The 23,658-nt window shown below is 39.5% G+C and overlaps 1 protein-coding gene across 1 annotated transcript in view; it reads right to left on the minus strand.

Annotated features, from left to right (window-relative positions):
• LOC134504464 (connector enhancer of kinase suppressor of ras 2-like) overlaps nucleotides 1–23,658 on the minus strand; it is a 273,137-nt gene that overhangs the window by 92,863 nt on the left and 156,616 nt on the right. The window contains exons 9-10 of the mRNA XM_063313693.1: nucleotides 10,671–10,817; nucleotides 1,445–1,578 (exon numbers count right to left, since the gene is read on the minus strand). Coding sequence (XP_063169763.1) covers nucleotides 1,445–1,578; nucleotides 10,671–10,817 — 281 coding nt within the window. The remainder of the gene's footprint in view (nucleotides 1–1,444; nucleotides 1,579–10,670; nucleotides 10,818–23,658) is intronic.

Genomic DNA, 23,658 nt, shown 5'->3' on the forward strand with positions numbered 1-23,658 from the left:
CCCACTATGGATAATTGCACTATGATTTCTTATTTTCTGGAAAACTCACATGGGTCTGCTAGTGGTCCTTCATTCAGTGCAAAGTGCAACCCACAACTGGAAAGCCAGAATCACAGACTGGTCCTTGAACATAAGGCCTGGTGAAGAAATGGCTCATCTGTATTTTTTTTCCCAGCAGCTTCAGCTCAGCCAGAGGTTGCCATTAGTTGACTATGTTAAGGGAGTTTATTCCTACTACTAATTGTATTTAATTTGATGATAAGGTTGCTCTCCCATTTTATTATTGAAAACAATTCCAGAGCAGAATTAATTACAAACAGTTTGTACTCTGTTAAAACAAGAGCAACATTCATAATCAGTAAAAAAAAAACTTAAATGCTACAATAACTTTAAAATATCCTCTAAAAATTGTAGATGTGAAAGGCATTGCAGCATCGGCTTACAGTGAAAGCTACCACTATTATAATTTTAAAACTCTTGGTGAATCAATAGATTCAAAGTGGGATTCAACCAGTAAAACAATACTGAAAACTCAACCAAAGGGGAAAAAAGCTTTAAAACCCATCTCAATCAAAAGTTCACACTCTATCTCCCGCTAAGAGCAACACTTCACAGAAACTCAGGTGACTAGCAAAGGAAGCGGTGAGTTAAGGGAGAAAGAAACTAAGTCCATTTGTCCAGAGAATGCAGCAATTTGAGCTTAAACAATAACCCTGGACTGAACAGTCTGTCTAGACCAGTGTTTCTCAGCCGTGGCAGCTTGACGATGTGTGGACTTCAACTCCTGGTAGAAGTCCTCACATTGTCAAGCTGCCACGGTTGAGAAATACTAGTCTAGACCTTGTCCCACTGGAGGGGAGCCAAGGTGGGAGACAGGTAGGCTTTTATCTGTTGTTTGTGAACATCTCAGGGGCTTCTGTTTGGGCAGTGGAAGAAACAAAATGCTGGACCATAATGGGGCTACAGCCTGACTCTTTAAGGCTATCCTTACATTTTTATCCTTGAGGTGCAGTAATGGTTACTAAGTCACTAACCTGACTGGCTTTAAATGCATATGGATTCATGGAGGACAAGTCTATCAAGGATTATTGGCCTTAAAGCCTCAATGATAGCTCCAGGTTGGGGGTAGCATACCTCCAAATACCAAGTGCAGGAGAAGCGTAGGTCTCCATTACCTGGTTTTGAGCTTTCCAGAGGGATCCAGATGGCCTCTGCTGAGAAACAACATGTTTGACTAAGCTGGATCTTGGCCTAATCCAGCAGGGCTGTTCTGCTGTATGCTCAATAGGACTGAAATGAAGTTATACATTAAGGGTGACTTGTGTCTCATTGACTTCAACAACTCTACAGATAGCCAGGGTTGAATACAACCCATTAATTCTGTTCTCAAGGAAGGAGTTATCATTCTAAACAGCCAGGGTTATCAGCCACAGGCAAGGTGTACCTGGGGCCATAGAGTCCTGACATAGGGGAGAGGATGAAAACATCTTGCAGAGTCGAGTTGTCCATTTTGGAATTCATACCCATTGTGCTGGTTGGAGTGGTGAAGCTGCTGGTTGGGCTGGTTGGAATCACAGGCTGGAATGGGGGAGGCAGAAAGAAAAAGAGAAAACACTAAATAAACTAGCTGTATGTTTCTTCTCCCAGTTTCTTCTTCTGCAATAAAATTGATGCATTGTCCCAAAGGGCATAGTTCTCATGTTGGAAACTCTCACCTTCTGGATTGGTAATAGCAAAAATGTCTCTCCAACAGATATTCCATTTGACTATTTATTAACTGGAAGCCCATAGTTATTTAGAAGAGACAGCTGTAATAGAAGCAAATTATTCTTTTCCTCCAGATAATATTATTTATGCAACATACACACACATACACATCTATGCACAGAGACTTAATAATGGAAGGCAGGAGTTGGCTTGTGGCTCTTACACACTGTGACTCAAGATGAAGCTTAAGTGGAAGTCATCTCCAGTTTATAGACATTCATACAGTAATGTAATATTGGAACTCAGCGCCTAAAGGGGATTGGTCACATTAAGGTTTTAGTAGAGATGCATAAATACCATGCATTAATTTTGAAAGGGACCTTTTCAAACAATCAAACAGATCTTCCTTTAAGATATTTAGAAGGGGGGGGGACTTTGGGATTAGCACATGGATTGGATTTATTCAATCACAATTAATAAGAATTATTGTTAAAAGTTTTCACGAATTGGTTTGTTAAACATTTCTAACTGCATTACAAGAAAAATAAAAGAAGTGGAACTATAAAATGGAATTATGTGCAGCATGATACCAAAAGCAAAACGAAGCAACAAAGAAACAAAAAAACACTACTTAGAATCACGAACTCTTAAATTTTGACTAAAGAAAAATGTATTGTACATTTTGTACAAAGTATTGTAACGGCAATTGTAGCTCCTAGGGCTGAGCATTCCACAAGTGGGGGTCCCAGTCAAGAAAACCTTCTTCCTTGGAGCCACTTCACTTAACTTGGAGGGGGCACCAATCAAAGGGCTGATCTGGATGGCGATTCTCCTTTAGAATTGGTACTTTTCTGATTGATACTGATGCATGTCCTAGGATGTGTTTAGAACTGCACATTCCAAAAGGAAACCAGCTAAGAAATTTAAAGAAAAAAACATGATGCTAACACACCTTTATAAAATGCCAGTGAAGATATATTCAATGGTGAATTTCTGTGCATTTTTAAAAAATTGTGGAAACAAGATAGGATGTATTTACATTGGCAGGGGGTGAAATTGACATGGCCTGGAAATTGATTGATTCACTTCTTCCTCTTCTCAGTGGATGACCTGAACTTTCCTTGAAGGCTTATATCCCAATTTTTAAATAGGATATTTATTTATTTATTATTCACATTTCTATCACTGCCCATCTCCCCCTAAAAGGGGGACTCCTTTAATATAAACTGAATGTTGGTCATATGTTTACCTTTTGGTCTAGATATAAAGTATGCGTGCATATTTTTGCTGTATTTTGTAATTAGAAATTTTGTAAATTTTAATTACAAAGTGAGCTGGGAGAATTTGTGAGAGGGAATGAAATCCACAGGGAATAGTTGCACTATAGGAGCATTCTCCAGAAGCAAAATTTCCATAATTTCCAATCAACATGTTAACAACTAATCTAGCTTTGAATAATTGGAATTCTAGGCTAACACATGGAAAAAGGATTCCAGTTGGGCAAGGTTGCCTCTATGCAAACAGAATTAGAGAAATATTTTGGGCCTCCTAAGTAATCTTTGATTTGGTTTAAAGTATCATGTGATATTGTCAATTAAACCTATTGTTAGCAGCAGAGATTAATGCCTCATCACCTGATCAGAAAGAGGGTGAAGGAATGAAACCAAGAAATTGAAGAAATCTTGAGAAGTCCAGTGAAAATCCACTCATATTTTGTGATGTTCGTGCCCATGCTAGTGATGCTGCCAAACTTGGCAAAGCAGAATACAACTCTTGATCTCAAAACATCTAGGGCAGTATTTCTCAACCTTGGCAGCTTGAAGATGTGGCTGAAGAATTCTGGGAGTTGAAGTCCACATATCTTCAAGCTGCCAAGTTTGAGGAACACTGCTCTAGAGCATGAACTTTTCTAAGTCTCAGTTTCATAATTCCTTCAGATCCACCACTGCAGCTGCCATTCTTTCTTTGCACTGTAATTAATGGCAGGAGAAACACTGCCTCCTCTGCCCTCTGCCCTCCAAGGTTAACAGTACTACGGATGATGCAAGATTTCCCCAGGGCCCCTCTATCCTCAGTAGGGAGTTAGTCTGAACACACAGAAGCCAGAATACAAGATTTTACTAGGCATTTTGTGACTAGTAAGATGGCCTTTGTCCATCTAATTTTCTTCCATGAAACAGAGTTAGAGAGGGCCAAAGTAATTGCCTTTAATTTTAGGGATGCGTGGATAGGCTTTAATATTGAGCATTTCAAGAAACTAATGAATAAGCCCTTACGTATCTGTAGCCAACTGGGTTTAATTTGGAAACGTATTTCTGCCACACCATATATTCAAGTATAAATCTTGAATTTGGAATCTGTTGCTTTTATACTTTCCCAAAATCAGAGTGAGCACTAATTGTCCATGAAGTAGCCAATTCCCCTTACTATAAATACTCATACCACAGTGGAATGATTTTTAAGGAGTATTTTTCTATGAAGTCTGCCCAGCAATAGCAATTCAGTGATGAGGGGAAAAACAAAAACAACTTCTTTTGTGACAAAAACACAACTAAAATGGTATGAAAAGAGATTTAGTCAAGCATCTATTTTGGTCCTCCAGGATAAAAACAGCTCACGCACTTCAGGCCGGCCCCACCAGGGGTGAAGGCTGTAACCCTAACATAATGGCCATTTTTTCTAATTAAAAGCTGATGACATCAGCAAAAAAAAAGTGCTGCCAGAGGTTAATGGCCCTTTGCTGCTACATGAGTATTATGGCAAGGCCAAAGCACTGGTGGGAAATGCTGGGAGATCCCCAGGAGGGATTCTTGTGAACCTTCATCAAGTCATTATTTCCCAGAATCTCCAGTCCAGGTCACCCATGTAAGGCTGTTGCTCATAATTAAAGCATCAATGGCTATTACTGAAAGTGGTCACTGAGAACATAGGGTGGATATACTGAAAAGGTAAAAATTAGAAGCAAGGGATGGAAATGACAGGGAAAGAGGTTTCGGTTAAATGTTAAGAAAAGCTCAAGAAAGGCTAAATCTGTCAGAGGTGCAGGAATTGTATCTTGCATCATAGATTTTGCATTGAGCAGGACAGGCAGACTAGAGCAGCCTTTGTCAACCTTTGATCCTGGAGGAACCCTTGAAATATTTTTCAGGCCCTGGGGAACCCCTGCACATTCAGGCTCAAATAGAGGCCAGCAGTTACAAAATGATTATATTGGTTTCATAGGTAGGCCTGTATATATACATTAACAGGTTCTTATACTAAAAATAAAGAATGAAACCTCTTTAATGTGAAGTTGCCCGAATTTGAAGTAATTTTTTAAATAAATTGTGATCTCCCAGGGAACCCCTAGTGACCTCTCATGGAACCCTAGGGTGCCACAGAACCCTGGTTGAGAAACCCTGGACTAGACGGTCTCCAACGTTCCTTTCAGCTGAACAGCAAATGTGTAATAAAACTGAACAATTCTAAGCATGCTTTTGGAATGTTCAGACAACTTCATATTCATTATTTGGTAGCCCTCTGATTCACTAATTCTGCAGGGATACTTTTATCACATCTTGCAAGGGGAGTGCTCAATAGAATGGCTATGGGAAGGTTCAACCCTGAACTTTTCAATTTGTGGTTCAGTTTCTTTGCCAGTATATTTCAAGTAAGCCTTTCCCAATACAATTCCCTTAGATGTGTGGGACAGCAAAGCACTTCACCTCCAGCCAGATGATGGATGTTGGAGTCCAACAAATCTGAAGAGAGCAAGGTTTTAAATGGCTGTGAACAGCTACCAAAGAATTGCTGGATCTTATTGTAATTGTTCCACATGTGGAAGACAGAGTTTAGACTTAAGGGGTATGCTTGTGTGTATTTAGAACTCAGGATTCCTACATGTTCTTTGCATCACTTTACCCTATAGACTACCAAAGTTCTGGTGCCTCATAGTACAAGCCACCAAGGATTAGAGCTGAGCACAAACAACCTGTCAAAATTCACCAGATATTGATGAATTGGACAGAGAAATGGTGCAGATGATTTTTTGGAATCTCTCCAGAAGGAGGAAAGATCTTCTAATAATTTGCCAGTGACAGACCTTAGCAGTGGCAGTAACAGCACTACTGGGGGGGGGGGGGGAGCAGAAACAAGGGAGGAGTTTTCTCTCGATGGGATTTAATGGAGACATGAGAAATCTGGGTGGCTGCAGACTCCTGGAGAGAGGATTGGGCAATGACAGAGAGTATTTAGACACAACCATGGTCACCTCATCACTACATAAGGACAAGGGTGTTCCCTGATCAGTAAATGCAAGAATTTCCCCACCCATGAGAATTTCTCCAAATCCTTCTCTTTTGAAAGAACATTGGAAAGCAAATTCTCTTTCACCAAATGAAAGAACCGATAGCAAAAAATGCCAGGAGACTTTCTTTGCTTGGCACTAACATGGATTACTGATGACTTTGAAGCCATCTGCCAACTTCACGGGACAATAGAATTGCATTTGGCCTTGTGACGCCTCACGTGAAATGGAGGAGCAAAGCTGACTCCAAGGCAGTGCTTAGTCTACCTCATCTGATCACCACAAGGTCTTTGACTAGATGACCCCAGCTGTCCTTTGAGACTGGCACGGTGCTGGGGCCATTTCAGCAAGGCATTGATTCTCCAAAGGATGGGAGAGTCCCCTCTCACCTGAAACTCTCCACAGCCCTCTTCTCTTGGGATGCCAACATGTGAGAGAGTAGAAATGTGGACCTGCATTGGATGCATCAAATTCCTCATCCCCTCCCCAAACACACACATATGAGGCAATGAGATTTACATCCTTACAGTTACAAGTGTATAAAACACCGTTTATTCACTGGCAATGGCTCAGGCAGTGCTTAAAGCAGTCCCATGTGCCCAGTCAGATACCCTCGTGAAACGCAAAAATTGATGAGTGACAAACCAGTTCATGCGAGGAGAAAATATTTCTCTCTAAATATACTCTCCCCCGCTCATCCAACTATCACTGTTCTGTTGTCATCACAATCAGTCATTCAGCAGAAAGAGAACCCGTGCCATAGACTCACTACACAAATCACTTTCAGTGAAGTGGATCTGTGGGCAAAGGAAGGCTGAACGTTCTTTCCAGGATTCTTAACCACAGAACAGGAGCTCTCCTTTCGGTTCTGTTTTAAACAAAGATGTGCCTAAATGGTGTCCTCAAATCATCCCAAGACTGGCCCAAGCATCTGAGAATCCAGACTGGCTGTTTCGTGGCCTTTCCAAATGCTCCCAGGGCATTTGGTGTATGAAGCTGATGCTTCAGGGTTGGAATGGGTAGTGAATTACATCTCCTGCTCTCTTTCTGACCCACCATTCAGAGCAGCTGCTTCATGGCCTGCCCAATTTTTCCCAGGGCTGGTCCAATCCTTAGTCAGAAGGAAGCAGCAACTTGGGCAAAATTTCCACTGCTCTCCTAACTTGCTATTTGGAGCTACAAGTTCACTGCATCCAAGATACACAGATCTTTGGATGCCTGCTAGAAGAAGGGTGTACATTTTTCAGGACAAAGGCCTCACTTGACCTCTGAATGGTGTGCAAGAGTTTGTGTTTTCCATAAGGAGGCGAGGCCCAGATGAAGTAGGCTATGCCCCGGCAAATGCGATTTGATTTCATTTAATATTTAAATTTCACTAATACTTTATTTAATTAACAGAGTTAATATGATTGCTCCCACCATTGTGTTAAATGCAACTGAATAATGTAACAATGAGTTTCATCATTTAATTAATTGAAAACTCAATCACTTCTTGTTTTTCAGAAGCTAACTATTCTGTTCTTAGATATGTCTAATATAATGTTCTCCCCACGCATAAAGAATGACTGTTAAGTGGCTACTTTGAAAAGTTTTTTGGGGTGGGGGTTATGTTGAACCTTGGAGCCTTGCACTGTACAGACCTGAGATCTAGAATCATTTAGAGCCACTGTGCAGAAAAAAATGGTGGCAAATATTGGGTGACCTTTCCATAAAGTCATGGTTGAGTAATATAAAGAAAAACATAAAAAACAGCTTGGATTGGAGTGCTGTATTTAATTTCAAGTTGGGGAAAGCAGGTCTCAAAGTTACAATTCTGTCTCTATCAAACCCCTGAAAGCTTCTGATTCCAAATTGTTCTGGATGCTATAGCAACCTTGCAGTCAACTGCAATTCATGATAGCTTTGATGGGTTTTATACTGACAAATAAATAATATTTGTCGTGAAACTCATAAGCTTTTGGCCCCAAAACCTGAAAGTAAGCAGGCTGTGAAGTCCAAGAGGGATTTAAAATTTCTTCTTGAACAGAATAGCTAGAAAGCAAGAGGAGAGAGAAGAGGCTGTGATATGATGGAAATGAAGAATAATATGGTTTGATAATATTGATTTTGCCTGAGAGACAAAGAGTGGATGAGTAGCAGTTGGCCAAGGGCAGATAGTTGAAGATGCCGGGCTTGTAATTGTATTGTCCCTCTGTTTGAAATCCCAGTAATAAAAAAAGATATGAAAAGAAAGTCATTAGATTTATGCCTTCTCCTCTCTGAGGGACGATTAACAGAAAATGTACTGCACTCAATTTCCAGGTCACTGCTGGAGTTGATAGAACTGGGGGTTAGGTATGGGAAGAAGACTCTTTCACCTTCAAATCTCACTGTAGCCATTTGGGGTTGCAAATCCTATGCCCGCCTGCACACACGGGGACTTACTTTTGAGTTAAACGAAGGAGTGCCTTATTAATCCCTCAGATGGCCTCTTGCAAACAGGATTTATAAAGAAGAGGTCATGCTCAGATAAGCAAGTCATGGAAGCATGGAAGAAACTTTAGGATACAGTGAGTGCACCCCAAAATCAAAGAAAAAATGTGAACACATTTACTGGATATCAGTGGATATCTGGGAAACTCTCTAGGTGTTAGCTCAGCGAGGAAGTCCAGAAAAGAAGCACCAACCAGGAGTACTAGCTCTATCTTTATCGTTAGGTTACATGAACAGACTCTTCCAAGACTGAAGGTACTTCTCCCCTCCTTTCCTTTTACTCTCCAGAAAACTAGAGAGGGACCCTTTGGAAATGTTTCCCATGCCCCTTTTCCTTCTGTGGGCTGAGATACCTTCTACATGATGGTTGTCCAGTCTGCGGCTCTCCCTCCTGTCTCCCAAGGTCATCCCCACATACCATTACATTACAGCAGTGTTTTCCAGCCTTGGCAACTTTCAAATGTGTGGACTTCAGCTCTCAGAATTCCCCAGCCAGCATGGGGAATGCTGGGAGTTGAAGTCCACCCATCTGAAAGTTGCCAAGGTTGGAAAACTCTGCCCCAGGGAGTTCACTGTGGTATCTATAATTCTAATCAAGATATTTATCATGGTGGTGTAAGTTTTGGGAAGGGTCAACAGTCACATGTGAATTCTATACAAAGTGTTGGACTTTAAAGTTACCTCCTAGAATCAGGGATTTGGGACTTGAAAGTTACCTCCTAGAATCAGGGATACCAAACTTGAGCTGCAAAGATACCAGAAAAAGGTTAGAATTTTGTGGCATTCCTTGCTGCCATCTACTAGTCATCTGGTGTTCTGTGACCCCTCTAGAATGTCTCTGGATGAGTATTTGTCCTAGGCCTTCTAAGAAAAATGAAATTATGGCAAACAGTGGCCACAAGAGACAACATTTCCCGCCCCCCAGGACCAAGAGCCACCACAGAAAAAAATCACCCCCTTCCCCTAAACTCATCTCAAGTAAAGCATATTGGCAAATGGGAACATTTGATGAGCTTTTCACATGTACCCATTTGTTTCAGGACAAATTCAAAGTGGCTCAGATAGGCCCAATTCCATTCAGTTTCCCAGGAGTTGAGAAACATACCCACCTGCATTTTCCTGAATAACGAACATGATTTTTTGTGAAGGCTGTTCCAAAATATTTTTTTCTTTATTGAACTTGGAAAAGAGTGCCTGGAAATGGCTAACTTTGCTATGTGTTAGCAGTCCAGTCATAAGTCATTCTTCAGGTATTTAGTAGGCTCTTGCTAATAATAAAGTTTTGGGGAAAAGTAGCAAAAAAGAGGAAAACTCTAAATGATGAAAGCACAGGAGGGAATGTACACACTCACAAGGAAGTAGGGTATAATTTTTCCTCCCTGGAGGTCCAACCAGCCCTTGAGTAGCACACTGAGGGCCCCACTCCAAAAGTGAATAGCATCATCTTTTATTCTAATTTACACACATTTTTCTCCAATACACATACACACACTCACACAACTACACTTCTTCCTGATTTTGAAAACAATATTGGCAGTAGTACAACATAGTATTTTGGTTTTGTCTTTTCTGTCTTTCTGCTTTTCATACTTCTAACATTGTTAGCCGCCCAAAGTCATCAACCTGAGATGGGCGGCCATATAAATTGAATAAATAAATAAAAGAGTTACCAATTTACGCTCATTAACAAACTCCCCTAACTCAAATGTTGAGATAGGGATAAGGATGGTTCATTCAGAGGCTCTGTCAGTGTATGGCTTATGGTGTGTGGTTCGACAACTCTGCCACAAGCCACCCTTCCATTGTTGCTTCTTTACACTCCGTTGTTGATGTCAGCCTTCCCAGGTAAACCAGGCAGGAAAGAGGACCAGATGAGCTACTTCTACTTTATTGTTAGGCTACATTAAAAGAATCTTGCAAGTCTGAAAGTACAAATCTCTGGCCGTCCCTATTTACCATCCATCCTTAGGCTGGGCCCTTTCTAAGTTTCTCCCTTTGGCTGTTACGCTGTTGCAGGCTCCTTCCTCCTTTATCTGACTGTTTCCTAAGTGGCATCTCTCCCCCCCATTTTCCAAGGTCATTCTCACATTCCACTGCAGTTAATGAAGACTGCCAAAAGTGACCCCCGAGACACAGAAAACAAGAGCAGGTTGACGCACCTTTCAGCGTTTACCACAAAGAGAAACAGCCCCCAATGCCATCTTACCTGGAGAGCAAGGGGTTTCCACCTGACGTTCTTTAGCAGCGCAGGAGCAGAAACAAGCGTATTCTGAGGTCGCTTCTTCAACGTTAAGATCACTCCATTGGGGTCTTCACGCAACGCATTTACCAGATTCTTTAATTGCCAGCCAACCTGAAGGGAAATCCCATAATGGAATTTTGAAAGGTGGTTTTCCCTCTCCCTTTATTTAGCTCTCTGAAATCATGGCTGCTTTTATTTTGATATGGTGAACAATGGATTCTCTAGGATTGAGTTGACATTACAGAGGGATTGTGTAGGGCAGCCAGGTTCGGGTTGCAAAAATCCAGATGGCCACCAGATGGGAACACAGGATTAGGGTTCTGTATGTCTTTGCTTACACCTGATGATCATTTGGATGAGTGCAGATGTCTGCATCTGTGTTATATGTGTAAGACATGATCAGAATCCCCCCCTGCTATTTATTAAAGCAGCAACTCCTTTTTAACCTGAAAAGAGCTGTGGCTGTTTTAACACTTGCATTAATATTTACTGGTCAACTCCTTAAAGCAGCCACAGCTTTATTTCAGATTTGTGTAGAAGCCTGGGGGAGGGTGGGAATGGGTTGCTTTAACAAATAGGAGGAGGCCCGACTTCTTTTAAATACTTTTCACAACACGCACAGCCGTAATACAGATGTCATAGATCACAGAACCCTTGGTAAGAGTTCTGCAATGTCTTTTAAGCCCTTTGTTCCTTTCTCTTTAAGAGAAAAGGTAATATTTACTTATTTTAATTTTTTAAATAGGGCACTGTTGTGATAAACAATCAATTGCAGTAAAATTACTTTTTAAAAGCAAAGACAGTGATGTACTGTTCTAATTTTTATACCCTCTAACAAACTGAATTATTGCTTTTAATTATCTTTTCTACTGAAGGATCAGTCTGTTTCACTAGAGGATTTCTAAGCAGCAGCTTCAGAATAATTACAAAATGAATCCTTGCTGTTGTAATAGAATCTGTTACTTGGGGGTAGGGGGGCAATGGAATGAGGAGGGTGCAGAAGTGAAGTGTGCTTGCATATTGCAGAATAATATTGGTGCAATTTCTTCAAGGTGTTTAATTAAAGATAAAACATCATTTATTTGAGCTACGGAAAAGTCCACGGAGAGGGAACTGAATCTGTTAAGTTATTGCAAGTGATAACACTATTCGCAATCAAAGCTCCAGTAATGCACACAAAGGTCACATGGATGTCTTTTCTGCCTTGAAACTTAGAGGTATTCTGTGTTGAAGCATTTTTTTAAAAAAGAAATTCACCTCTTTACTTTCTCATACGGGGGACCCTTTAAATTTACAATAATGGGAAAAGATCTCCTTGCTTTGTTTTCATAAATAAACATTCCATCTTCCTGCAGAATGCAATGTTTAAACAACGTTTTGAAAGACCTGTTGAACAAACAGTTGGAACATATCAATCAAGCAGACAAAAGAGAGTATTTTTTTTCTATTAATACTCTTCACGGAACATTTCCGGAAGAACCACTGAAGAGTTCAAGTGGTTGAGTTGGGAAAGATGTGGGGTGGAAGAAGCAGCAGCTCCTTAGCCTGACTTAAAAGCTCACTCTGGGATCCTTGCAAGAAAAACACAGATTTTCCACTGTAATTCTCTTTAGTTCAGTGTTTCTCAACCTTGGCAACTTTAAGATGTGTGGATTTCAACTCCCAGAATTGCTGGGGGTTGCTGGCTGGGGAATTCTGGGAGTTGAAGTCCACACATCTTAAAGTTGCCAAGGTTGAGAAACACTGAACTAAAGAGAATTACAGTGGATAACCCTGATCGGTATTTGGATGGGGTTCCATTATATGTTCCTTCTTCATTTTATTGTCCCTCCCTAACAGTTAGGTGGCCAAAGGTTCTTTGTCTTTCATGGAGCTTCTTTGGGGGTCTTCCTTTCAGGAAAAGGACTGGAACCTGCTATCCTGAAGATCTTTAGACCTTCAACAATCCAAACTATGTCCAGGTGTTGTTTTTTTTCTCTATATTTCTTCACACTTCAAGGTTCTCCCAACACAATTCTTCTTATACAGCACACAACTAGTATCATTTTGGACTATTCAAGCGTGTGTCATGAATTCATTATTAGTAGATGAATGATATATTGCTTGATCATAATAATCTTGCCAATACTGAGGAAATAGTCACCCCTGGGAACTTATACCTCTGAGAATTTGTATCTCTGGCTTACTATTTAATTTTTGTGAGTTTTAAATATATCAATAGTGACTAAGCTTTCTCTTAATTTTGTGGTACAGGAACTGCTACAGAACTTAGAAGACACTGGTGGATATACACTTTGTGTTGAATCAGAAGGTGGTTTGCTTGGTTTTGGCTTAGCACAATGCATGAACTAAGCCATTTTGCTTGTAAAACCATGACTTAGCATTAGTTGTAAAAAGGTCATTTTCATTTATTCTGACAATCAAATTTAAAAGAAACCTTTGGCTTAACACGATATGTGAACTAGGACCCCAACATGCCATATCTTTTAATACTTGTTCCCCATGTCAGTGTTGTACCTTTCCTACTGAAATATAGCTTGAGAGGTGAGTTATATAGTCTGTGCATTTCACATTGCCTTTGAAACCCAGGAAGAGGTCCTAATTCATCAGGTTCCATTTTACAAACTGCAAGATGCCAGTTGTAAGCAGAGGTCCAGTTAATCTTTGTTTCAGACAATGCTCTCTCAATCTGAGTTTGCATGCCAATGATTGTTCTGGGTGAAAAGGAGATACCTTACTATTGGAAAAATTGGAAAATAGGAAAAAGTGTGTGGCAAGGTTGTATACGATCACCCTACTTATTCAATATGTATGCTGAACAAATAATTCGAGACAGGGTATCAGAATTGGTGGAAGACTCATTAACAACCTGCGATATGCAGATGATACAACTTTGCTTGCTGGAAATGAAGAAGACTTGAAGTACTTGCTGATGAAGATCAAAGATTGTAGTCAGCAATATGGACTACACCTGAATGTGAAGAAGTCGAAGATTCTCACAAATGGACCAATAAACAGTGTCACAATAAATGGAGAAGAAATTGAAGTTGTCAACAATTTCATTCTACTCGGGTCAACGATCAATGCCAAGGGAAGTAGTAAACAAGAAATCAAATGACGTATTGCGCTAGGAAAATCTGCCATCAAAGACCTATCTAAAGTTTTCAGAAGTAAAGACGTCACTTTAAAAACAAAGGTGCATCTGACTCACACCACGGTCTTCTCAATTGCCACATATGCCTGTGAAAGTTGGACATTAAAAAAGGAAGATAGAAGAATCGATGCATTTGAATTGTGGTGTTGAAGATTATTGAAAATACCATGGACTGCCAGAAGAACAAACAAATCAGTTTTAGAAGAAATACAACCAGAATGTTCCCTAGAGGCAAAGATAACTAGGCTGACTCTCAGACTCTGGGCACATTGTCAGGAAAGACCGATCACTTAAAAAGGACATTGTGTTTGGTAATGTCGAGGGCCAGCGGAAAAGAGGAAGACCTTCAATGCGATGGATTGATACAATTACCACAACAATGAATGCAAACATTGGAACAGTCAGGCAAATGGTGCAAGACCAAACAGCATTTCATTCTGTTATACATAGGGTCACCATGAGTCATAAACAACTCGACGGCAACTAACAACAACAACGACACTATTGGCTAGCCTACTGGATGTTACATTTGAGCCATCATAAGAAACCTAATACGCTTTGGTAGATCAGCTCCAAGGAAACCTTCTTGGCTCCCTTCAACTTCTTTATGTGAGGTCCTTTTGGGAAAGGACACAAGTGACTTCTTCTCTGAGTGACTCATCTCATACCCACAATAGATCTAAAGACATTTCTTCTAGCCTTCTCAAGTGTTTGTTTCAGTCCTCCTTCCCTTGTCAGGAAGGTTTTATGTACTCCCTAGGTGAACCAGGATATCTATGGTTTGATGATACCATGCCATTTCCACCATGCAAATATCTGGTAGAAGCTGGCTGATCCACTGAGGGGAAAGACATGAACATCTACAGAATTCAGTATACAGATTTGGTGAACTGGCTGGAAATACGGATGCTCCTAACTAGGGATGTGAAAAAAAAAATTCACTGCAAATTCTTTTGAAAACAGACTAGTAATGGTCATTTTAGGAAGTGCCAAAGAAGAAAAGAAGATGCTCTGAAAATAGCCTAGCTGTGCTGTACATGCACTGAGATTTTTAAAGGTTAAAGAAAGCTGGAGGAAATCCTTGTCTCTTTATCTTATAAAAAGCCAAGTGCAATTCTTCCTTCCAGTCAGACAGATTTTACTTGAAAAAAAATTCCTTAGAAAATAAGGCCAGATGGAAAAAGCTGCCCTGTCAAAGCAATAAAAGAAGGAAGGAGATGTTTCAGGGATGTTGCACACCCCTGTTCCTGAGAAATAAAGATGTAGTCTAAAACAGGAGAGAGAAAACATGCACACAGATGCAGACAACTCTACAAAGGGTGCCCTTGCTTTGTAAAATTATTATTGACAAGAAACGTAATATTCTGCAGGACCAAGTTTACATCCAGTCCTTTTGTGATGGATTTAACCTCATTTAGAATTGGATTACAATCCTAAATATATTTTACCAGGGAGAAAATCACACTGAACACAGTAGGATTCTGAGTCAGTGAGCGCATTCCTACACAATTATCAATACTGACTTTGCTCACATAAGTTCTCTTCTCTTCCTCTAGGCATAACCCTGATAATTTCTGAGATGATTTCTTTTAACCTAGAAAATGTCTTTGGATATAAATGAATCTGGGGTTTATTTCTAAACCATTTCCCTCTCATCTCTGCATTTAAGTGAGGTCCTGAAAAAAGTCTCATTCTCCTGACATTTAATCACAACCTGGAGAACCAGCTGCACTTTTGAAAGCTCGATATAAATGTTAAAAACTGAGAGCCTCGGCAAATTTCACTAGCTCCTTCTTGCAGAAGAATGCTAAATAATTAATGTCTCAAAGATAAAGTGCTCTAAGAGGAAACCTTAATGAAGGAGTCATTAAAAACTAAAAATATATATAATTGAGGCCATCCTGTCCCAAGTGTCAGTAGACTGAAATGGAAAGCTCTTAAAATGTTATTGATGATATTGCTGAGTATTGTATTTGGGCAAAAATAGAAAGATTACGTCATGATGGACTGGATTTCTTGACAGAGAATGAAAAATTAGGCATATACACCAGCACTGCCTTCAAAAGCATTTCAGTAGCCACCTTCAAAGTTAAGACATAGCAGTACCTTGATGCTACAAACATACAAAGCTTCTTCATGAGAGCAGGACTTTGATGGTTCTCAACACAAAGCAGAACCACAAGGAAGCAGATGGCATAGAGATATGTCCAAACACCATTTTCCAGGCCAAGGTTGCACCAAGACAACTTCAAGCATTCAGGGATTTTTGCTTTTCACCACCAAATGCTCAAGAAGAACAGCAGCAAGAATGCCAAAGAGAAGCTTAATTCTACCAATGTGATACTCACTTGGCATCACAAGACATCAGAGTCCTATTCAGGTGAAGGAGGCACAGCCATGGATTCATGCTGACCAAGGCTTTCTTAGGAATCTAGGAAGCATAGTCAAAGTCAGGAGGTGGAGGACTCCAGGACGGGTGGGACAACCAGGATGGCCACTTAAATTCTTAATTGCTATCTGGAAGATAGTGATATAATAGCCCCTCTAGGCTGGGGCAGCTCATCTGCTGCTCAGAATGATCTCTCTGAATGCTGGCATTGCTAGGTTAGCTTCCTTGCCTGGCTCCAACATCCACAATGTCCAAGGTGTCAACTGAGGAGCAACCTTATGAGTTGCTACCTATGATGGGGCCAAAGTGGGAATTATAAGGCGGTTGTCTTCAACCTAATTTCAACCTGGAACCACTTTCAATAGGAACTGGACAAATGGGACTCAATTATATTTGAATTGTGTGGCTACTGAAAGACAAGGATTGCAAACTCATATGGGGAGGGAAAGAGGAAGATGGTGAGTGGAAGCTGTATTTATTTTTATGCTTCTAAACTGTGCAAGTGTGTAGTTTCATTACCTTATCTGGGAACCTACACATTGGCCTAAGAAAGTACTAACAATGTTTGTTATAGGGATGATGATTGAGATAGTAATTAGTAGCAACAGCTTTTCTTCTCTAAATCATGACCTAACATTTGCAGTTTTGTTAGTCAGAGAAGGAAATTTAAAACAAAAACAGGCTAAATCTCTTATCTATACATGTAAGACAGGAAACATTTTCATATATCTGAATGATTCAGAAAATGTCCAAAACTTGAACAGACCAGTTATCCCAAATTTCTTTTTTCCCTCCATTTTTTATTTGCAATTAATAAATAATAAAAATAAATCAATGGTTAAAACTGATTTTAAAAACAACTAATGCAGCGGGAGCAAAAATAAGCTTGTTGAAAACCTTCTCTGCTATAAACAAGGTTATAATATTAATATATTAAAAGGCCTGGCAGGATCCAAAGTATCATGACCTGTTGCCAGAAAGGTAATAATGGTGCCAATCATGGAGATTGGGAATATTTTGTATGAGGTAAAGGCCCTTGTAATTAACTGTATTCATGGATTGGGGGCTGAAATGAAGCATGTATTTTACATAATTCCCATCTCAGATGATAAATAGCCAATTCTATTACTGTGATTAGAAAATGGGAAATTCTAGAGGGCAATGCATGCTACTATGAAGGATTAAGGGGTGTAATTCTAGCAGTCTGGAAGGTGGGTTGGTGAGGATTAAGTTGACTGACAAAACAACAGCAACAAGAATGACACTTGCAGTTATATTAAATTAAATTAAATTAAATTAAATTAAATTAAATTAAATTAAATTAAATTAAATTAAATTGTATTAAATTTGAAATGGAGGATCCACACAAGCCAGCTGCCACTTAGAGTGGATAACACTAATCAACCCCCCAATAATGAGTGTAGATTTATAGGGTGAAAAATATGTGGGGTTCCTTTTTATATGTTGATTGACCTTTAAAGAGAGATATCAAGAAGTCTAAAAAAAAACCCAGTAAGAGGGAATAGAAAATAAAATTAATATGAAAGAAAATCATATGTTTGTATCTTGTGAAATTGTTGGATATAATGAATTCAGTCCATATTAGTAAAAACCTGTTCTGCTTTTGATATCTCATAAAATTAAAATACTGTATACACAGAGAACCCAAAATTTGGCATGGGCTAAAAATCCATGTATTAAGTTGAAGTCCAGGAATGGTTTCCAGTTCCAATCCGTGTCAGATTTACTTTTAAGACACAAAGCTATTCGAGACACTGAAGCACGCTTCCATAACTTAATCAGCCATTCTTCCACTGGGGGGATCAATGACCTCTCCAGTACAAAGCATATAATATACTGTACATGCAGCAACTGGCATGTACAAAGCTAATTCAGTATAATTTGAAGGAATATATCTATATACTACTAAAACTCTCATTGTGGTTATGTTTGTCTGTTTGTATCCTCAAGTTAGCCCAAATGGTGCATTATACCAGGGTTCCTCAACCTTGGCAACTCTAAGCTGTGCGGACTTCAACTCCCAGAATTCCCCAGCCAGCAAAGCTTTGCTGGCTGGGGAATTCTGGGAGTTGAAGTCCGCACAGCTTAGAGCTGCCAAGGTTGAGGAACCCTGCATTATACCACAACAATTTCTGAATCAAGGTACCTCAAATCTGCTGACTTAAAGGATGTGTAAAAAACCCAGGACCCATTACTCCTGCAGAATTGAAATCTCCACGATGTTCAGACCACTTTTATTTGCAAAGTTGGGGCCACTGCAGCATCCCTGCAGTCACTTGATCACGACTTCCGATGCTCCCTGCCGGCTTCCCATAAACAAAGTCAATGGGGAAGCTGGCAAGAAGTCAGAAGTCGCTCCCGCTCCCAGTGCTCTTTTGCCTGCCCAGTTCTGTTGCTCTGTTTAGGTAAGTAAATACTGACTTGGTGTTGAAGTTCATTTGCCACTATAATTATTTTTCTATATATGATATATACTCTTCTTAGATGATCATGGGACCGTCCAGCACTGGGGCAAAACAAAAAATACGGTCAGCCTAAAATGTAATGCTCATTCGGGTCTCATCAGACTGCACTACCTTCTCTCAAAGGATGACCAACGGGTCACAGGGTTGCCTAGTGGTTATTAAAGTTTAATATGAACATTGCATGTTGAAATGGGAATTCAACTTTTAAGACGGTTTCATTGGGAAAAAATGTGTGGTTCAGCTGGTGGATCTCCTGCATAGCAATCCTCCAGCACAGTCAACATACAGTTAAAAGAGAAAGCTGCTTGAAGAAACTGTTAATTCACTAGAGTCAAAGTTTAATGGCCTTCATTAAAATTAAAAATCCATTGCATCTTCTGTTAGACCAGCTGCTTTGGCTTTTCTCAACTGTCAAATTAGCTGGCAGCCATTTCTTCGTGGTATCTGAACTCTTGCTTGGGAGAAGAATGGAAATACCAAGAGCATTTTCCCTTTCCTCCTTTCCTATCCCCCTTTTTTTTTTCCTTTGTATGTGACATACTTTTTTAGGTTCTAAACCGGAAGGAAAGGGCTTTTGTTTGAAACAAGCAAAATAAATGAATAAATAATAAATAAATAAAGCCATGCTCTTTTTTTTAAAGAAACCAACACATTCACAGTCTCAAGTAAACTTAGGCTGGCTAACTCGGACCATTAATAAATAAATAATGGGACCGTCAACTCTAAAGAGTCATAGTCTTTCTGCAATATACATAATGTCATTCCAGACATCATTATTATTATTATTATTATTATTATTATATTGTTATTATGTTGACAGTAGGCACCATGAGCCCAAATATAGCCCAGAAAAAAAGGTAATATTGAATATTTTAAAGCTGCAGATGTATCAAAAGATATTAAATTCATGCTAGTACCCACCATGGAGGACTGGCTGGTGAAGATGGCAGAATTAGCAGGGATGGCAAAATTGACTTGTTTGATTAGAGAAAGGATAATAACTACATTTATTAGTGACTGGAAACCCCTTGTGGACTTTTTGCTGAAAAAAGAAAAAAATGAGCTTGTGATTTATAGGTTTGGTGATTAGAAAGGGGAGATTGCGGAAAGAAGGAAATTATGTCATAACTTTAGTAGAGAAAGGGTAAAATATAAATGTGCTGGTAACTTCTGCTAAGATCAGAAGCTGCTTCTTTATAACTTTTTCTTTTCTTTCTCTTTTTTTATTTCTTTCACTGCCCCTTTTTTCACTTACTCATTCCTTTCCTTCCCTTACCTCTCTCTTTCAAAATTTGTATTGCTTTTATTCTTTTAAAAATTCTTTAATAAAAATTATGTATTAAAAAAAACCCATGCTGGAGACTCCTTCAGCAGTTGTTATATTACCTGTAGCAGCTGCTTTGCATTACTTTGGTAATGTAACTATTATTAAGCTAAAATCACAGTTGGTACACTATTTGAAGAAGCAAATTTCTATAGTCAAATATTTGCTGCTAACAATGGCCTTTTGCTCACCTTGAATATGAAAGAGTGTTCTGTTTTTCAGAAAGCAAATTCATGGGGAAAAAATTGCATCTGAGACCTGTGGCTTCCTCTGTGCACTCCAAGAAAACAAGATCAAGGCAGCTCTGAGGTGTCCTGGAGTATTGCAAATGGCTCATGGCCTGAAGCAAGACACCTGCCTGTGCATTGCCCCTGAAATGTGCCTGCTGGTTGCCCACCACGGGCCCCATGTTCCAGTGATTCCCTAGAAAGCCGTTTTCAAACTGCTCTGGGTGATGGCATCATCCCAGTGGGGAGGGGTAAATAAGGTGCCAATTCTCTTGTCCTTGCTAAAGTTACATTTGCTTCAAATGTCAGGGCAGATGATTCCTCCACCCCCCCAATTAGGTATTACTACAATGCGTATTGTACTTTCTGTGGAGCTGGGTGATCAGAGCAAATAAAATGCAGCAGAATGGTATCTCTACAACTGCAGTTATGAACTTTACCATTTAACATCTGTGATGCTATACAATGAAAGAGATCAAGAACATACAGATGGTCTTCGCTTAACAACCATTTGTTTAGCGATGGTTCGGATTTATGATGGTGCTGAAAAAAAAGGACTTACAACCGGTCCTCACACTTAACACTGTTGCAGCCTCCCTTCAGTCACATGATCATGATTTGGGTGCTTGACAACCGGTTTGTATTTATGACCGTTGCAGCATACTATGGTCAGGTGATCACCATTTTCTACCATCCCGGCCAGCTTCTGGCTATCAAAATCAATGGAGAACCACATGATTTACTTAATGACCACTTGGTTCGCTTAACACCCATGGTGGTTCACTTAATGACTGCCACAAAAAAGGTTTTAAAATTGAGTCAGATTCACTTAATGACTGCTTCGCTTAGCAACCAAAATTCCAGTTCCATTTGTGGTTGTTAAGTGAGGACTACCTGTAGTATAAAAGGATGTCATTAAAAAGGCAGATTCTAACATTTGCCTTTTTGTGGATTTCACAGATTTGAATAAATACATTGCCACTGGTAGCTGTCCTTGTCCACTCCTAAAAGAAGTCCCCCCCCCCCGGATTTTGAAAAGTAAAATCTATTATTGAATTGCATATTAAATACCTTCAAGTCATTCTGCATAAAGGCAGCAGAGATCAGAAGGCCCTCAATGCATTATTGCACTTTATATATGTTCTTTGTGAATTTGCATCAGAATTGAGTGGCTTTCAAGAATAATCTTTAAAAATCAGAAGGCATTTTTAGCTGGATAATATTTCTGGGGTTAGGAATACTGGGATTATGGTATTTAATTACTTCCTGAATTTGAAAAGATGCAAATTCAGTGAAATTGGAATTTCCTTTCCGGGGTATATGATCTCACTGCAGGGACTGTAACTTGGCTCTGATAATGTGTGAATAATTTTAGAAACACAACCTCCAAGTGATGTGTAAACTTGATATTTCTTTGGGGGCCTTAGTTCAAGGTAAGCAAAATTCATTGCTAACAATGCATCCATTGTTAAGCTCCTGGGGAGCATCAGTCCTGAAGACTTTTAAATCTGATTTGGGCAACAGATGTACAAGTTAATTTTGAAGATCTGAAAAGTTTGGTCTGATTGCTAATAGTCTTGCACTTGAAATGCCAACAGAAAATAAATAAAATAGTATTTAGATTACATGACAGATACACAACATGAATTCTAGGTAAAGCTGTATTAAACTTATATGCATATGAGGATTAATTTCTGGATAATTTCTATGATGAATCTTGTAACTCATGATAAAAGATAATATCTGTGACTATAAGTGGGCTTTACAACTTTGCTATCAGACCAGAAGTTTATCATAATTTGGGATGATTAATTGAGGTTTCAAAGTCAAAGCTGAATTTAAAGGTTGTTATCAGCTAATGCTGAGTAATGAATGGCCACTACAATCTGTGTTCAGGAAAGCATAAACACATTATGTGCATGATTCTTTGGTAAAAGTTAATATATTTTCATGTTATAGTAAAAACCAGCAGTATATTTTGGATTTATTGAGAAAGTCAGTGGGCTATAGGGCACTGGATCATCTTCCCTTATTGGATGACTTGGATCAGTCACTCTCTTACCAACTTTGACTGATCTGAGACGCTGAGCAGGATTGGCTCTGGTTAATACATGAATGGGAGACTACTTGAGAAGTCAAGAGCTGTTGATTAGATTCAGAGGCAGCCAATGGCAAACCATTTCCAAAAAAAGGGGAACTATTTCCACTGTTGCAGAACCAATAGTTGGACTCTCACCAAGACAGTTTGGACATTTTAAGACATGTGGACTTCAACTCCCAGAATTCCCCAGCCAGCAGGGAATTCTGGGAGTTGAAGTCCACACATCTAAAATGGCCAAGGTTGAGAAAAACTGGTCTAGACAAAGCTAAACTAGGCCTCGTTGTTATATAGGTAAGCATTGCTGTCTTTTTATTTTAAGTGCTTTAATTTTGGATGTATTTATTAGAAGTTCATATTTTCAGGGGAAGCCATTTTAACTACTGCTAGGTTGATAAAATTGCTCTGATTTTTTTTTTACCCAGTGTGATGAAAATGATTTGTTTCAGAAATTCTTCCAAAAGAGAAGCAAATGTTGGAGAAACTATCATGGGTAAAGTAGGTTTATTTGGTGGTGAGTTGACTAAAGGTTGTGTGTAAAAGGTCATTCTTTGCACAATTGTGTCTCCAGTGATTTGTGTCCACCATGGCTCCTCCTACTTCCTTTAAAATGTAGGGGAAGGCTTCAGGAGGAAATTCATCTCATTTTTCTTTCCTCAATAGTAGTTCTACTGGCATCACTAAGGGAGATTCCTGATTCTGGGAAATGGGATGAAGATATTCACCTTCGTTGGGAAAACATTCAGAGAAAAAAGCTACCCAATTTTCCCACCAGAAATCTGGTATAGAATTTCAAAAGAGCATTTGTGATTGATTCGTATTCCCCAGGAATTAAGAGGAAAGCAAAGCATGACTGATCCATCATCTCAACTAAGAAACCAGTGGGTTTTGATCTATTGTCAGCCATCACCCAATAGCAATCAATATAGTGGACTGCAGAAGAATAGATGAGAAGTTTTAAGGATGGGTTTCTCAACTTGTTACTCTTCTTCTGCCTTTCCCATCTTCTTTCCTTGCCTTCATGTCTTTTAAGACTGTTAGACTGACAGCAGGAATTTTCATGATATTCTGATTTATGCAAGCCTCCTTAAAGGTTTTCCCCCCCCCCTGTGTGTGTGCCTTCAAGTCATTACTGACTCCTGGCAACTTCCTGGACAAGTCCATGCAATGTTCTTGGCAAGATTATCAGACATGGTTTGCCAGTTTCTTCTGAGACACTGGCTCAAAGTTACTCAGCTGGCATTGTGCCTAAGGCAGGACTAGAACTCATGATC

Source organism: Candoia aspera, chromosome 12 (assembly GCF_035149785.1).
Source record: "Candoia aspera isolate rCanAsp1 chromosome 12, rCanAsp1.hap2, whole genome shotgun sequence".
Classification (NCBI taxonomy): domain Eukaryota; kingdom Metazoa; phylum Chordata; class Lepidosauria; order Squamata; family Boidae; genus Candoia; species Candoia aspera.